General features: G+C 37.6%; 1 protein-coding gene across 4 annotated transcripts in view; it reads left to right on the forward strand.

The window, feature by feature from the left end:
- Positions 1–555: 555 nt before the first annotated feature.
- Positions 556–18,151, forward strand: part of LOC141439872 (uncharacterized) — a 26,786-nt gene continuing 9,190 nt past the window's right edge. The window contains exons 1-11 of one of the 4 annotated variants that reach the window (XM_074104289.1): positions 556–872; positions 2,936–3,057; positions 3,722–3,776; positions 4,294–6,370; positions 6,877–7,027; positions 7,854–7,944; positions 8,585–8,746; positions 9,203–9,396; positions 10,693–10,838; positions 12,132–12,351; positions 13,735–17,512. In XM_074104289.1, coding sequence (XP_073960390.1) covers positions 848–872; positions 2,936–3,057; positions 3,722–3,776; positions 4,294–6,370; positions 6,877–7,027; positions 7,854–7,944; positions 8,585–8,746; positions 9,203–9,396; positions 10,693–10,838; positions 12,132–12,351; positions 13,735–14,067 — 3,576 coding nt within the window. In that variant the 5' untranslated portion in view covers positions 556–847 and the 3' untranslated portion in view covers positions 14,068–17,512. Of the gene's footprint in view, positions 873–2,935; positions 3,058–3,721; positions 3,777–4,293; positions 6,371–6,876; positions 7,028–7,853; positions 7,945–8,584; positions 8,747–9,202; positions 9,401–10,692; positions 10,839–12,131; positions 12,352–13,734; positions 17,513–18,151 lie in introns of those variants that run through there. The other 3 variants (XM_074104290.1, XM_074104291.1, XM_074104292.1) reach the window with 3 other exon arrangements.

Here is an 18,151-nt window from a genome sequence, read left to right on the forward strand (position 1 = left end):
CACTTACTGGAAAAGACAAAGGCATCATAACCCACAACGACAACGAGTTTTCATTTGACGTATTAAAATATTACAACAATATATGTAGGAACGTTTATTAAACTATGTGACAAATGATATACTTATATAAAACTAAAATATATCAGTCATTATATTTTATTTTGTGAAAACACGAATACAACACACATTCGTAGCGCTACATTGTTCAAAATGAAATGAAAAGAACGCTATAAATATTTATGTCTAATTCATTCAAATAATCTGAGCCATAGACAAAATGTGACTCAACAAAATATAATGGTTTCAATTACTTTTCTTTTATTATTTAGTCCTTTACTTTGTAGTAATTTTCAATAATGATCAGTTATTCGTGCAAATATGAGTGGCTTTAAATTTGACACAATTAAATTTTGCTTCACATTGCTACTACTAAAACATGAAAACATAGTAATTTACATAAATACATAACTTAAGATGTATAAGCTTAAACCCTTTACTTTTGGCATATGGGTAATTCTTAAAAAAAAACTGGTAACATTAAAAAAAAGCAAGCAGTCGGGGCTGCAAAGCGGGCAGCCGCCTGTTTGACTTACTTTCGGCGGTATTTTTGCATTTCGGAAATTGTTGGATTATTTCCGTTTCTAGTACTATTTGCGGTTTATCGCTCGTTACTGTTTACAACTGCCACTAACTCGTGCCTGCTTTCTCCACTCCTCTCTAAAATGCCTAGTGTTACCATCGAGTTAAAGTGACAGATGTTTTGAGTGTGAAAACTCGCTGTTTCTGACTCGAAAACATCGATTTGTCCTATTTTTAAATTGCTAGTATAAGTAAACAACCATTAGCCATGGAATCTGACTCTCAGGAGAAAGGTGAGCATTTTATTTTCATAGCAAATGTCTTTTCTAAATCTGATTGGAATTGACGTCCCACTGTATTACCCGACCGAATGCGGAGTCCCACCGTTCATTTATGACATGGCACGTTTTCCAATGTTCTTTACTGTCATTTCTTTTGTTTTTACTAACGTTTTCTAATGCAATTACGTGTTTAATTATGTGTTATACTCGAAAATCTGAAATTGGTAGTAGTTTCTTTTACTCTTTAAGAACACTCACGTGATTTTTCAATGTCATCCTATCCATTTAAATTGGCTGGCTTATAATCCAAACATCAATATTGTTAGCTAACAAGTGCATCCATATCTTATCATTATTTTGTTTATGAAAACTATGCAAGAATAAACACCTATAATGAATACTAATAGTTTTAAACGCTTTTATCTGTGGGCAAACATTTAAAATGGACCTTTTATCTGAACATTTAATTTTCATTGATTGATGTTGATAACCATGTAGACTGTAGAAATACATAACCTTAAAGTATAGACCCAGAGTAACAAGTTGTTACAAGTTGGCTTTTTTATAGTTATTCAAGTCCTTGAAACTAACGTCTTTAGGCAGGTTTTTGCTATTTAATCTTAATTTCTTAAACTGGTTTGTCTAACTTTTTTTGACATAACCAAACTATAAGCTCGCTCGGTCTTAATTTGATAATATTACAATGTGACTCTTACCATACTACTAAGATAGGGCTGCCATCTCTAAAATTTGGCTACCACAACAAGACGCGTGAAAAACCCAAATTTTGGAGCCTGAATCCCGGACATGTCAACAGGCTTAGGTTTTTGTTAAACTTGGTCAGTAGGTATAATAAAATATAGGCCAATCAAATAAATCCTTATAAAACGATTTACAGCTTGCTGGAAATTAATAAAAAATTCTAATTGCATTGGTCTAAAATAAAAATATTTTTAAACCCGGACTACAAATACGCTCCCAGACTCTAACTAGAACAATCCGGGGAAACCAGACGGATGGCAGCCCATACTAAGATATGTTGTTTACATAATTAATACACACAAGGTAAACTCCTTTGACTTTTATTCTTTTGTAAGGAATATCAAAAACTAATCAAGTCATAAATAATGACTTTGAACCCACAACTCTTTACTTGCGAGGCCATAAATCAAAACACTAGACCACCATGACTAAATTCGGTATTTGACAACTGTTGAATTTACCATATCCTGTATATTATTATAAAAATATAGATAATATATGCAGACAATGTTTAGCGAAGAGAAAAATTAATTTGCTTGAAAAATAGATTTATAGTGAGTATGGTGCTACTTGCATGTGATTTCACATGCAAGTAAGTCTTTCTCTTTCTAATCTTGAATTTCAAACCTTTACAACAAGCTTTAATTTACATAATGAACAAAAAATTGACAAATACCGTATTCAATACTGTATACAGTACTTCATTCTAACTCATAGCAAGAATTTATGAGTATGGGTTTCTTAGGGCCCATTGTTTGATCAGTAGTTAAACAAACTAATAGTTAAAATGTATGGCAAACATAAGAATAGTTAATGCATTTCAAAGGAAATTTGACTATTAGTATCTTTAACTACTGATCAAACAACGGGCCCTTTGATGGAGGCGTAAATATGATCCTGAGTCAACTACTTTCAGGAGAAGCTATGCAAATTTACAGGTTCTAGGCATCTAGAGTTAGTTTCAGTGCGAGGGATAGTGTAACATGTACTAAGGATCCCAATAAGGGCCAGTACAGACGGACTGCACTCCAACTGCAACATAACCGCAACTACCGACTACCCATACATTTTTCATTGCAGTTTGAGTGCTGTCTGCTTAACTGCACTCTGACTGCAATTAAAATGTATGGGCAGCTTACTAGCCCTATGCACTCCTTAACTAACTTTTTAATTAACTTCTGCCTCATAATTTATTTTGCCAGTTAAAGGTTTTTCATCTCTTTTAAACTAATATACAGTAGAAGTAAACCACCAGTTTACGTAACTTGTTATAATGATACACATATTAAAATATTGTATTTTTTAAATTTCAGAACAAAACCCTCAAGGTTTTGCATCAGGCGACAGTGCGACAAATGGCAACACTTCCCAACCATTGTTTCCGGATAGCCCCATCTATGAGCCTGAGGATGAAGCGGACATCACGGAGAAGGAGGTTTGTTATTATGGAAAGCTTTCCATTAAGAAGTTTTTGTAATCTTATTGTATTTGTATGAAGAAGGCGAGCAACAATGAAGTACACCTGCAAAAAGATGGTAGGAAGGCTTGGATGCTTATTTAATTGGACAAGAAACATTAACCCATCGTAACAATGGTATGAGATGGTATGACATGGATGCATGATCTGATCCGATGACCTGTTTAAAGCTGCAGGTTTTGGTGAATGCAGGCTGCTTTCAACTGAAATAACTGGAGGTCTATCGGATAGGCCTATGTACGTCCAGCCAACCGTGGAAATGAAAATGATACTGCAACAGTAATACAATGAATACAATGATATACTGTTATTAAAAAAAATATGTACAGCCCACAGCAAGAATGTCAAGCGGTGACCGTTAATTTCTGCATATATGACAGTTGTGCACAGCCAGCTCCACCCACCCTCAGCCCCAGCTCTGTCCCTTGCAGTAATTTTTTGATGTAATTCTGCACATTAACAGTCACTGCTAGACTTTCGTGTTACAAGCTGTACGAAACGAACATAGATAAAAGGAGAAACAAAAACCGTATTCAAAAAATAGGAATAATACAAGTTTTCATAAATGCATTAGTTAAGTGTTATTTGTACTCAAAATTTAGAAATATTTTCTATTTTTCAGATATCCACCAGTGTTATTGATGAGAGCAAAACAGAAATAATACCTGAAGCTAAAGGTATGCTCTATAATTTAATCAATAGTCTATTTTTTTTCTTTTTGCCTATGGGCTGGTGTTTAATTAATACAATTTCGCTTTAATTTCAATTTAAAAAAAAATCCTTTTCAAAATCTGATAAAGATATTGAAGACTAACTGTTGCCCACAATTCCGTTCACGTAAGCAGTTGATACAAATATAAATCCCTTTTATTCTCTATCCCACGAGTATTTCAAAAAATATAACTAGGTTAATTGTTATAGTTATTGAGATATAGCTGCTTTGAATTGAAAATAGAAATGCCTTTTATTTTTTATATAAAATTTTAGAAAGAAGACTTCTTAGTGCACCTTTATGTCTAACCAGAAATTTTTGCAAAATTTCAATTCTCTAGCTCCAGTGGTTTAAACTATGTGTTGTATTCAGTAACATACAAAAAAAGTCTTGCTGGTAAACAACAATGAGCACTTAATTAATATGGATGACTTCAGCTTATATACACCTTCGCAAAAGCCATAACTTAGTAACTGTTACAGTTGACCAACCAACTCCACCATCTAAGAGGAAACTCTCTGAAGAGGCAGTAGACAGCAGCGCTAAGATTCAAAAACTTGACACCGAAAACATCCATATTGCCATTCCTGATACCCAACATCTTGATGAGGAAGTCTCAGAAATAACCAGTGCTGCTAAAAATAAAATTGAGGATATCATACCAACTAGAGTTCGAACACCAGTGAGATCTAGCCCTAGAACTGTCAAACGTAGCAACAGTGCAGACATTACCAAGCCTAGAACACCTAGAACGCCCAAATCGCGCCCAGCCAGCGCAGACACCACAAAAGAACGTAAAACGCCTAGAAAACTACAAATCAAAGAAAAACCTGAAGATGTACCAACAACAAGCTCGCGTCCGAGCGTAGAATTCATCCAAGAAATTCCACCTAGGAAAATCCCGGAAACAATTCCAGAAGAGAGCAACTCTGAACTGAATGACTCACAAAATTTCCATCTAGCCCTATCGCCTACAACTGATGAAGAGGTTAAACCTGTATCTAATAACTATAGCAGTGATCCTGTAATGGTTAAGGACAGGGAGGAAACTATTAGCCCAGGGAAAATCAATAAAACCCACAGTGAAGGTTTTAGCTATTCTGATCAAAGCAACTACTCTCAACCTAAAATTAACAAAGTAGACAAAGGAAAAACCACTGACCAGGAAAGCACTGACAGCGTAGAATCACTACCATCCCCTGATCAAATGCCATCAGTTGCTTCAAAGATGATTTCCAAATTATCCAATGGTACTTCTTCTACACCTACCGAGCTTCTGTCAGGCAAAAGAACAGACGATAGTGACAGTACTCCTGACATGCTGAAATTGACTAACAATTTAGGAAAACGCGGGAAGAACGAATCCTTTAGAGTCAGTAATACTACAACACCATCAACTATTTCACCTTTCCAAAATGGACACACTTTATCGGATACACAACCACAACCGGTTTTCGATGTCCTGGTGAACTACAATGAAGATGGCGAATTCTTATCGTTGTATGTGGTTAAAACTGATAACGACCTTGGCTTAGACATGTGCAGGGAATACCAAAGATTTTCAAAGCGCTTTACTATAGATCCATATTTAGGAGACATATCTGTAAGTACTTCTCCTTCCAGTGTAACCAGTACGGGCATGATCAATCTGCCCAACAGAACATCTTTCGCGTCAACAGTCAGTTCCACCTCGAGTTCCAGCAACCGAACTAGCGATGGGGCATTCGTGGTACCCCAACCGCCTAGAAAATCTGTTGTGAACCCTACCAGTTCTGTCAAAGGATTCGATGCCGTAATCAAGAAGATACAAGACGTGTTCAGTCATGCCCGGGAAGCTTATGACGGGAACCGTTCATGCACCGACGAAAAGGTTTCCGTTGCAGTACAAACTTCGCCTGCATTAGAATCAAGTTTAAGCAATGGTAACTTAAGCCCAGAGGAATCCAGCAAATGCGATAAAGTGACACCAAAGAGCTCGTTAAAGAAAAGCAGGGTTAGAGGTCGACGGAATCTCTCCACTAAAACAAAACGTAACATTCTACCGACACAAGCCGAAGAGCCTGAATACATGCATGGTATGAACTCACCTGAGATGATACCAACTAATGGAGAAGACAAGTCGATTCTTAAGTCGCCAAAATCAGAGAAACCGTTGGCCACTTTGGTTGCTACTCCGAAATCTGTTTCCAAACTGAAGCAGAAGCGCCGTCCAACATCGCCCAGACCGGCGACTCCTGTTGAGAAGTCCTTAGTGAAGTCAGAGTATCCAGGATATGCTCCAGACACAGCAGTATTGGCCAAATGGGTGGACAAACGTTATTACTCAGGCAAAGTATTGGAGATTACGGAGCCTAACAAATATTTGATCAAATTCGATGATGGCCAATCCAAAGTGTTGTTAGATGATTTTATAATCTTTGGGGATACGAAGACGTTGCCGTTGCTTGGGCAGTCGGTATATGCGATGGTGGATGAAGAACAGAATTACGAGCCAGGCTTGGTGTTAGGAGTCGAGGAGAATGACAGTGGCACTGTCACTTACCGGTGCACTACTGATGGGTAAGTGGCATTATTTTTAATGAAAAGATATTCCTGTTTGAAAGTGAATGAAAAGTGGATATTTAAACATAATTTTGCATAATCAAAATATCACACACAAGACTTATCACGCTAACACACACGAGTAATATTTACCTCGACGTTTCGGCAACATTAGCGTGATAAGTTAGCGTGCTAAGTCCTGTGTGTTGTATTTTGACTATGAGTGAAAATCACGAAAGTTTAAGACGTTATAATTTTGCATTATTTTAGACATTTACGAATTGTTTTGTTTCGCCATTCTCTGATATATTTCTGGTATTTTTATGTTACGATATGTGTGATGAGATGACTATATACGACGATATGTGGGTGTATATGTTAAATCAATGGTTCTCAATAGTTTTTTGACCAGTGTTTGTACGGAGCTGCTTCCCGGGCTCCACTAAACTTAGTTTGCGATAGAGAAGCTACTTTAAACTCTACCTACTTTGACCCCGAAAGTAAAGAGTATGGTCCTCTTCCAGCGATACAGTGGTGATGGTGACAGCTTCGGAACTGTACCTGACGGAGGATCAGGCGCGCTCGCTGAAGGAGGCGGGGCGGCGGTCGCCCGCCTCGCCCGCCACTCCGCGCCGGCGCCACCACAGGGAGCTGGATCTAGATAATATCATACAGGTACTTTTCAGCACCAGGTTAAGCTCATTTATTTATTATTTCACTCAAATAAGCACAGAAAAAATATTTGATTAATGAACTAAAATAATTTCTTTGCTCAGCCGCGACCTTATGATACCTATGTTTATGCAAGATATGCGTGTTCATGCACTTCCACCTCCTGTAAGAACACACACAAATCACACAAACCCATCTATCACCACTACCACAATACACTGACGCGTTTCGAACACAACCATACACACATACTACCAGATGTTAGACTAAGTTTATTTGTCAATAAAAATTACAGCATTAAGTGCAGTAATAAAAACCAATGCACTGTAAAATTCAAATTGTATAAAAAAACACAAAAAGAAGTACAAGAAAAGTGTTATTCAGGGACTTTTATTCTTGCTTCCCTAAAGCGACGAAAGATCACTCCCTCCGGCCAGAAGTCGTAGTGTGCAGGAAAGGAACATCTGCTGGTGCCTAGCCGGCACTTTGCTTTTTTTCGAGTCTAAAAAAAGGAAATTGTTAGCCCTGTTACAAGCGAGCAGGCGGATAACCAACTCATCTCCTAACCGACCCCGAAGATCTTCTGTTCCGTCGTCTTGTGGGGAAAAAAAGTTATTATATATCATATACTATTAGAAAGTTCATCTACACAAAATTTAATAATAACCCAGGACTGATCTTGTGGAGCTCTTTGGGAGAGACCTTTGTCCAGCAGTGGACGTCTTGGTTTAATGGACGGTTAATACGATGATTACGATGATGATGACCTTATATAATATGTTTAAAAAAAGAAAGCGGTTGAAGAATTAAAAATTTAATTTACTTCCAGGGTCCGCGGAGCGCGAGGACTCGAGACAAAGGCAACTCCAGCGCCAAGAAACGCGTGACGTCGCCGAAAAGTCCAAAAGCATCCACTTCAGGTAAACATGGGGAAAAAATCAAAATTTAACGATATAAAAACTATTGTGTGAGCGTGTGTACCTGCTGAGCTGGCAAAGTTGCATTTTTATTAGTTTTTCTCGTTATTCCATAAAATTTTAATAAATAGTAAAAATATGGTCTGATAAAAAAATAAATAAAAAATAATAAAACTGTTCTTAAGTTAATGTGTCTACTCCAATAATTATGCGTGATAGACTTTTATTTTCTTTAAAACCGTTAATAAACATGTGTTATCGACTACTTACTTAGATCACTTAAGACATCTTAAATTATCTAAGACTACTATTACTATTACCTATTTTATGCATCTGCCGGATTACCACCATGATACCTTCGTAGGCAAATAAATAAAATTAATTATTCAATATCAAAAATAAAATTAATAATAAGTATTCATTTACCCCCTTATTCATAAACGACAATCAAACCTATTTTAGTTAAAATGCCGCTAAAATGTCCTTATCTGTCACTTCGACAATTTGTTAAGGCATTTGTTAGTTAACATAGGCCTGTTAAGTTTTATGAATAAGGGGGTTAGTGTTTACACCATTATAATTGAATCTTTTCATAGCTTTCAATTTCAATTCATCTATTCAGATCCGACTATGTCATTTCTAGGTCTTAAAACCAAGAGTACCCCAGTGAGCCGCAAGCGTCTGGCTAGCGAAAGCAGCGAACTGAGCGAAAGCAGCAATTCGGCGCCGCCCGCGCGGCTCGAGGAAGTCGCCGGCGTCGAGCCGGAAGTGCAGCGCACGCCGCGCAAGATTGACGGCGTCAAAGGTCAGTGGAGCGGGCTTGACGGAACAATTAAAATAAAATGATATTTGGTCAACCTCAATCCTACTACTATTTATAAATGCGAAATTTTGTGAGTGAGTGATGTTAGTTTATAACCTGGATTAAAACATAAGCCAGCAAACATAGGATATTCTCACGGGATAGGGATAAAATCTTGAAATTTCAACCGCTGGGCTTAAGAGTTGAAATTTTAGACAGTTGCGTTGTTCCTAACACAACATCAATGAAGACCACAATATAAATTTTGGGAATTCCCAGGGGAATTTTGTAAAATCCCGAAATTTCAATTGCAACTACCAGATTAAATAGTTAACGCGTGCGTAGCCTCGGGTAAACGCTAGTTGGTAATATTACTGCAATGTTATGTTTTTTGTTTTTTCCTTTTGAGGTACAACATAACCCTAAAAATCAACTTGTAAGTATATCTCTTTCCCACAGCGGGCCCACTTCAACTCAAAGGTGCGGCGAAACAGAACATAGGCAAGAAGAATTCCAAGCTGACCAAGTTCGAGAATGATGAAGACACTGTCTCCAAGCTGGGCCCGATACCTCCCGCAGACAGTAAGCTGTTCGCTGGTCTACACTTCTTGCTGACATGTACCGAGCCTCCGAAGAAGTTGAAGACTGATAAGGTAAGTCTTAACCTGTCCTTTATCGCTGACGCTTTATGACGACGGCAATGATTCCTTTACTCATGAATCTCAGATCCCATAACTATCTTTAGTTTTAGTTAAAGTTTACGGGAGCTCTGTCCCTTCTGACACTCGCGATCACAATCAAATGATTTTTGCGCAAAAACTGTCATTGTATTGTGATCGCGAGTGTCAGAAACGTGTTACATAGTACGGCCTCAGAGTTCGTACTGCCTAACGTTTATGGCGCTCACGATCGCAATGTAATGACAGTTTTTGTATGCGAAATCTGTCATTTGATTGCGATCGCGAGCGCCAGAAACGTTAGGCAAGTTACGTAAGTGACCGGAGGCCGTATTGCCTAACGTTTCTGATACTTGCGATCGCAATCAAATGACAGTTTTTGTATAGGAAATCTGTCATTTGATTGCGATCGCGAGCGCCAAAAACGTTAGGCAAGTTACGTAAGTGACCGGAGGCCGTATTGCCTAACGTTTCTGATACTTGCGATCGCAATCAAATGACAGTTTTTGTATGAAATCTGTCATTTGAATCGTTAGGCAAGTTACGTAAGTGTATTGCCTAACGTTTCTGATACTTGCGATCGCAATCAAATGACATTGGGAAATCTGTCATTTGATTGCGATCCAGAACGTTAGGCAAGTTACGTAAGTGACCGGAGGCCGTATTGCCTAACGTTTCTGATACTTGCGATCGCAATCAAATGACATGATAGTCATTTTTGATATGCGAAACTGTCATTTGATTGCGAAATCTGTCATTTGATTGCGATCGCCAGAAACGGCAGAGCTCCTGTAAAGAATATATTAGTGTGATAATACAGAGGCCATTGTAAGTAGGGAGAAGCTGAGATGAGGTTTTGACCGAATGCCCGTAGGTTTATGTTTTTTGAGCATATTTGTATGTATGTTGTATATTGCTCGACGGTTTCACTAAGTTTGTTGACGTCCGTGGGGTGATTATTCGAGCGTTTCAACCGTCTCATTTTTCTGGACACTTCTGTAAAAATGGCCAAATATTCTGATACAGTTTTTTAGTTATTCGGTAGAAACACAGGAACTCTAACAAATAATCGTGAAAACGACATCAAAATTTACAGCCAATTCGTAAAAAATGTGACCAGGGGTTGTGTCAAAGTAATATTGATGATTGATGCGCCGCGCGTTTTGTTCCAAACAGCCAGTCTAGTGCCGTAAGCATAGATGTCAATGATTAGATGAGAAGATGAGTAGAGGGATGAGTCTTTTATTGACCGCTGATGATGCTGCATTTCAGTGCCAGGACACTCGGCATTACTCGTCGGAAGAGGATGGCGAGATGACCGCCGGCACTGACTGTGAAGACTTGGAGTTCTCCGACCGTCCCTTCAACAAGGAGAGGCTCAAAGAGCAACTGGAAGCTGGCGGCGGACTTGTTTACAGGTTTGTTTATCCGCGTTACTACTGCTTACCCGCGGCTTCGCACACGTAAATCATTAAGTCCAGCAGCTGAATTGAAATTCCGGGATTTTAAAAATTCCCGTGGGAATTCCCGATAATTAAATCGTAGTTTTCATTGACGTTACATTAAAAACAATCATGGTAAAACATGACTCTAAGCCCAGCGGTTGTTGTTTCGAGATTTTATCCCTATCCCGTGGGAATATCGAGATAAAAAGTAGCCTATGTTTTATTCCATATGTCCAGCTATCTACATACCAAATTTCATGACTCTAAGCCCAGCGGTTATTAGTTATAGATTTTATCCCTATCCCGTGGGAACATCAGGATAAAAAGTAGCCTACGTGTTATTCCAGACGTCCAGCTACCTACATACCCAATTTCATGACTCTTAGCCCAACCGTTGGTATTTAGAGATTTTATCCCTATCCCGTGGGAATATCGGGATAAAAAGTATCCTGTTTTAATTCAGGTTATAAACTAACTTTTTGCCAAATTTTATCCAAATCCGTCCAGCCGTTTCAGCGTGAAGTAGTAACAAACATACGCACTCACTCACAAACTCACTCACTCACTCACAAACTTTCACATTTATAATATTAGTAGGAGTAGAATAACATTCATTGGCATTATATGAATTAGCATAATTTTATCAAGTGATGGAATAAGTGAGTCGGTTAGGTAAGGTTTTTTTTTTAACAGCGCAATATTAATACTTTTTAATCCAATTATCCTTTTTAATACTTATGCAAAGTAACATTATGCAAAGTAGCATTATTGACCTGTAGTCTCTCAAGCAGAGGATCATGGGTTCAAACCCGGGCCCGCATCTCTTGAGTGTTTTTCGAAATTTACCACGGCGAAGGAAAACATCGTGCAGGTTTCCCCACGAATCTACAAAGCAATCAATGGTGTGTCTCAAGTTCTCATTCCGCACTGAGCTCGCATGGGAACTACGGCCCAAGCCCTCTCATTCTGAGAAGAGACCTGTGCCCAGTAATGGGACGTATTAGGCTTGGATGATGGTGATGATATTGTTTTGAACTTTTGCGACTTTTACTCATTACAAACAATGGCCGTATTGTCTAATGACCTGGGGCTTGCGATCGCATTGACCATCTCTTTCTACCCACATACCGTGTGAAAGAAAGAAGTGGTGAAAACGACAGTGATTCCGAGTGCGTTTGACAACGTCTCTGTCTCTTTTCCTCTTCACTTCCCACGCCACTCGTCGATTGCCGTCCATGTAACATACACAATTATCTTCTTTTCCAGCCACTTCGACGACGTGCCAAAGAACAAATACAGCGTGACGAAACTAATAGCGCCTCGGCCCTGCCTCACCGCCAAGTACATACAGTCGCTGGCGGCGGACATCCGCGCCGTGTCCCACCAGTGGGTCATCCAATGCTGCACCACCAACTCGCTCCTGGACCTCGACACGCTCGCGTTGCCAGCCGGCTGGTCCATCACCAAACAGGTCTTCGTTAACTGGGTGAGTGCAGTAAAGACATCAACATGTCGCAGTTCACTACTGGAGGGATACAAGGGCCTACGCTTGCACGGAGCGGGTAGATAATAGTACATTGTGTCTTAAGGGCGGTAAATAAGGAATTACGAACGAGAGTCGAAGTCGAAGACTGAGGGCTTTAATGAGTCGATGTTCGTAATTCTAGTACCGCCCGTGCGACATACAATGTTTTTCATCACATTTGCGAGTAAAATTTTATATTTGTAAAAGAAAAAATATAATTGTTCCAAATATTGGCGATACCTTAGGCTGCGCTCTTGGCAGCGCCGCCCTCCCCCTCCCTCAGCATGCGCCTGAGCCGCGTGTGCATGTGGTCCTGCAGCAGCACCATCAGTACGGGGATTTACTCATTTACCGACCTTGGGCTTCATGACAAGAAAATTTGTACGGGCAACGACTCATTTACCGACCACGGGTTTCATGACAAGCACATTAAGGTCGAGGGTTTTATTTGGGGGGTTGCAATCAAGGTAGCCTTCATGTTTTGACACTGTTTACGAGCAAGTGTGATGAAAATAGTATGAGCAGTGCTAACTGCACGCGTCACGTGCGAGTGTGACGGATTTGCGTGCGCCCGCAAAGTACACCCGCGCCGGCTAGAGTAGGCCCAAAGGGTCCCCCAAGGCGCACCATTTAGCCCGGTCTTCGAGTCTCCCCATCCAGTTACTGCTAGCCACTTTACGCAATTTAAGAATCCTCCTAATTAAGAATCGCAGACGTCTGTCCAAATCTCCCTGTCCTTCATATTGCAGTTTATTACGTTACGATCTCAAAAATGTATCCACTGTTGGTTGGCGTATTATTTAGTCAAGTAAGATACTTTTAATAGAAATACCTGTGTTTTGTTTTAGGAGTCAAGTATGTAGCATGTTGTTTTTAAATAACCATTTTAACAGTAATATGCATTATTCATATTTGCAAAGTATACTTTTGCGGTGACTTAAAACATTTCAACTGCACACGATTGAACTGTTTAAGCCGGTGTTGCCATACAATTTAATATTTGTTTTATTTTTTTAAATTTTTATTTTAAGTTAGTTTTTAGATAAGGTCCTCACTGAAAATCAGCGCCACGGCTTGCCGTGGCATTATGCTGAGTGGGGACCTGTTTAGCGTCATGTATGTCTTTATTTGTTCTATGTTTGTTCCTATGTTTGTTTTTTATGGCGTTAAATAAATGTATTTTCTTTCTTTCTTTCTTTCTTTTCAGTTCTACAAAAATATCTAACACGTCCTTCCGGCCCTAGAAATAGAGTTGTATCAGATATTTACGCATGCTTAGATTTCTCAGATGTTGATCCTGCTTACAATACGTTCTTCTGACGCTCATCCACATTTTGCACCCAGGTACCGGCAACAGGCAAACGCAACACCCAATTCTTCAAAGATAAAGTCATTCTACTCTGCGGCGATCAGGACACATTCGTCAAATTCTGGGAGCGCGTGTGCACCCTAGCCGGGGCGACCACGCGGGTCGTCAACGAAGAAGACCTCAACATGTCCGGCGCCCTCGCTCTGGTCACAGAATGGGACTGTCCCCACGAAGTCCAGAATAAAGCGAACCAAGACAATATCCCCCTGGTCTCCACCACTTGGGTGGTCCAGTGCCTGATCGAAGCCAAGGTCATCGCACCCACCAGCCACGACAAGTTCTCATTTATGTATACGGAGCCAGAATGATCCTGGGACTTTAAGAAAATACTCATTATACGTGACATCTGACACTTTGGTGAGTGGCGATTTGGACGCTGTAGCTAAATTATAGTGAAAGTGATTGAACGCTACACGTTAGTGTAAGTGTACGTTACTGTAACGTTACGTTACGGACGTTAGTGTAAGTGTGATGCAGTGTAAAAAAACTCTATTTTCGGGATAATTGACTTGACATTCCAAAATGCGTGTCGTAAAACTTGGAACTGAAGCATTTTCTGTAAGTCATTTAACAATTTACTATTTTTATCATGTCCACAAGCTTGAAGGCTATTGGGTGCATGTATGCATTTATAAGAAGTTTATTATGTATTCCTGTAAACGGGATTTATTATACTTTTAATTGGTTTCAAAGGATGCTCTCGATAATGTCTGTGTTTATTTTTTTATGTATGTTCAGTGATAAACTTTTTAGGTTTACTCTCATTAAACATGATTGGAGATATGATAAACTACACAATTTCATATAAATATCGTTAAAAAAAAAAGGAATGGAACTTTGGCTTGTAAGTTACTTGGCGGAGGAGCAAGACAGATATTCCATTTATTTTAACATGGACCTCCGCAAAGTAACGCCTGAATCTATACAGTATTTAGAAATATAATTGTTTAATATAATATAAACGATGGAAATATTCCCAAGATATTGTAATAAAATAAATTATTTTGTCCTCAGTTGTCATAAGTTAACATTTTGATTTTGGATCTCATCGTTTTGACGTGTTCTGTTATGATACCTAATTGCAATTTTTGTTTTCAAAATTTCTAATTGAAACATGTTATGCGATCAGTATTTTATTTATAAATCGTACATAAAATATAAAATAGACAAAAAGATTACTCCGTAGCTTTTACGACAAATGGAACTAAATTTTAGTGGTTTGCTATAAATAAGGATAAAAATGTTGATGGGATAAGTCTAATGTTCAAAAATTAAGAGTTAAGACGGTCTTAGTAGTCTGTATTGTTGTTATGGATTTAAGTGGCATTTAAGGAATTTTCAGAATTTAAGCATAGGCTAAGGAACCTTTAGTGTACTGTGATTAAATAATTTCTGATCGAACTCAGTCAGTTAAAATCGCCAAAAATATACGTTTTGTAAAACACGCTTAATAGTCATTCTAACAAAGGGTTGCATTTAATAACGAACTTAATTTGAAATGTATGTACTCGTATCTTTTTCGTATTCAAATTCCAAATTCATCAAAAATATAGTGCATAGCAATTTGCAAGAAATTGAGTTATTATCTATCTAAAAAGAGTTTTTGATAATTTTCCCTTTTACTGTTATTTGAATGTCTTGGCATTGTAAATATACATATATTCTTATTTGACAGGATGTTAATGTAAATATTGAATGTAACATAGTCCATTACCATTAGTCTTTGATGTGGTGTACATAAGTAGTTATTATTAACTATCTAACTAATTATTGAAATTTTCAAATACCTAAAAGTCTGAATTTATTTAGATTTCATACTGAGTATGCTCATTAATAAAACGTGAAACGGTCACACTCTTAAATGCATGAATAAACTCTTGAGTTATTTGAAATAGAGACCTTTTGACGTATTTTTTAGCGTCAAACTAAATACTGAATTTGATGATGATAGTTTTCGTTTAAAATTTTGCTAAATTGTTTTTGAACTAAATATTAAGTGTAGTATTTATTAGTCATTTCAGTCCATGAACATTTTGAATTATACTTTTAACTTATAATTATTGAAGTCACTCTTGTAAACGTTTATGTTCTCTCAAGATACGATGTCACTACATACTGTTACAGATAAACTGTAAAATATAGTGTAAGTAGTTTTAAAGTTCCGACTCTCGGAACTATATGCAAAGTATTTGTCCGTCTATCTGTGTGTCTCTAGCGTTGAAGGATCCAAATAAGATTAGGTGCGCTTTCTTTATAATTAGAGATTCTACATTTTTTTTATTAAAATCATTCAGCTATGTTTCAAAAAGATACGTTAGTTTAAATTTTTGATAGTTTTTACTTTTTGTAAAACATCGTACAGCTAGTCCTGGCTAAAATTGAATGTATTTCAATGTGTATTAAAAGTGTTTTTTTTTTTCAATATTATTACGTGAAAATAAATTTACTCGCGACTTCCACGCAGAAGTAAATAAGAATTGACATCACCTCTCCCTTCTTAACTCTGTGTGAACATTTCATCCCTTACTTTACCCCTCATAAGATTCTTAAAATTAAAACATCATTTTCTTTACATTTAGGTTACCCGTCAACCGTCAAGAGAGTGTTTAAAGGGATAGGTTTGCCTTCGTAAATGTATCTTAACGATTATCAGTTGTGTTAATTTATTTTCTGTATAATAAAGGGTTTACATACATACATCTACATGTCCTTAAAAATACTTGAGTTACAAATTTTGTAGCGTTACATTGTACTGAAATTATTGATGTGTATTTAAATTTTCTACTATGATGGCATATAATAAATTCTTGGTATTAAAAATACTTTTAACACCTGTATGGCATAAACGAGTTTATTCTATGTCGCTATAGAAGATAATAAAATGAATTTTATCTGTATTTAAAATCATGGTAAAAAAAAAGATTTTGTAATCAGCGTACAATAAGATGTTTATTTAGCAGCGATAGGTTTATATATTTAAAGCATGTATTAAAAATCGATCTGTATACCACTAAGTTACCACTCCAGCCTAAAGCCATTTGCTTATTTAATTTAAGTATCTGTAAATTGATAACAATTGTAACAAGTTCCCCGTTTTCAATCTAATCTAGTTCCTTAAAACAAGCCATTCTTTTATATTTATTTCCAAACTGCTTTAGCGATTTCAATTACAGCTATGTGGGGTTTTTCGGAGGCGATGAGGGCGAACAATCTATGTAGAACGCGTGTTTTAGAAATTATAGCCGGATTGAAACTTATACGCTAGGATACTATGCTTTAAAACTGATGGTTAAGGATGGTTATAACATCTGAGACATAGCTATTGTCTGTACACTGGCCCGACCAGTTTAATTATGTTGTATCCACTTTTGTCAGCAGGCAGCGTGGAGATTTTTGCCTCTATATTTTTTCGTAATCTCTATTTTTTTCCCAAATTATATTGCAAAGAAATGGTATTCCTCGGAAATGAGTGGCGTATTTGTTCTGTACCTAAAGTTGGACGTGACCCCTTGTCATTGTATGGTAATTTTATGTTAAAACAATGCTAAGCGTATAGCTGTATGTGACATTTGCAAAATGTTCCACTATTTTGAAGTGTTTAAGTAGGTATTGAAATGTGTTAATTGTTTTTAGTTATTTACGTGTTGCATTTTGCAGGCCGCTTTTTGAGTTGTTTTTGTTGGTTATCGTATGTCTTTAAAACGATAGTGGATGTAATTATGTGTAAACTACAAATAAAAATTATGAATAAACTGAACTCAATTATTTCCTCTTTATAAAATCACTGACATCTATGTAGGGCTACGTTATTTCAATATCCTTTTGCAGCGCCATCTATTAGAAACTAGTAGCAACAACAAGTTCGTCTAAGAGCTTCATCGGTAGTGAATGTAAGCTTTCGAGCTACCTACCTTTACCCCGAAGTCTATAATGTTTTTCTACTAGATGACGCGAGTAATTTAAATCTTGGATCAAATAAAACATCATTCAAAAGTAGTAATAAAATATGTAGGTAGTACTTACTAGCTGTTGCCCGCGACTCCGTCCGCGTAGTATTCGTTTATCGCTATCCCGCGGGAACTCTTAAATTTTCCGGGACAAATACTATCATATGTCCTTCCCCGGGACTCAAACTATCTGTATACCGAATTTCATCAAAATCGGTTCACCGGTTTAGACGTGATTGAGTAACAAACATCCAAACCTCCAAATATCTTCACAATCACATTTATATCTAATATTAGTAGGATTGCAACAAAACCGCTACACGAATTAAATTTTCTACACAAACAAAATGTTAGAGCTAATTTTCTATTACGAGTATTCGTTAGGTAGGTATAATTTGCAGGTGGTGGTTTTGCAGGTGGTAGGACCTTGTGCAAGGTCCGCCCG

The sequence above is a fragment of the Choristoneura fumiferana genome, chromosome 21 (assembly GCF_025370935.1).
Source record: "Choristoneura fumiferana chromosome 21, NRCan_CFum_1, whole genome shotgun sequence".
NCBI classification, from domain to species: domain Eukaryota; kingdom Metazoa; phylum Arthropoda; class Insecta; order Lepidoptera; family Tortricidae; genus Choristoneura; species Choristoneura fumiferana.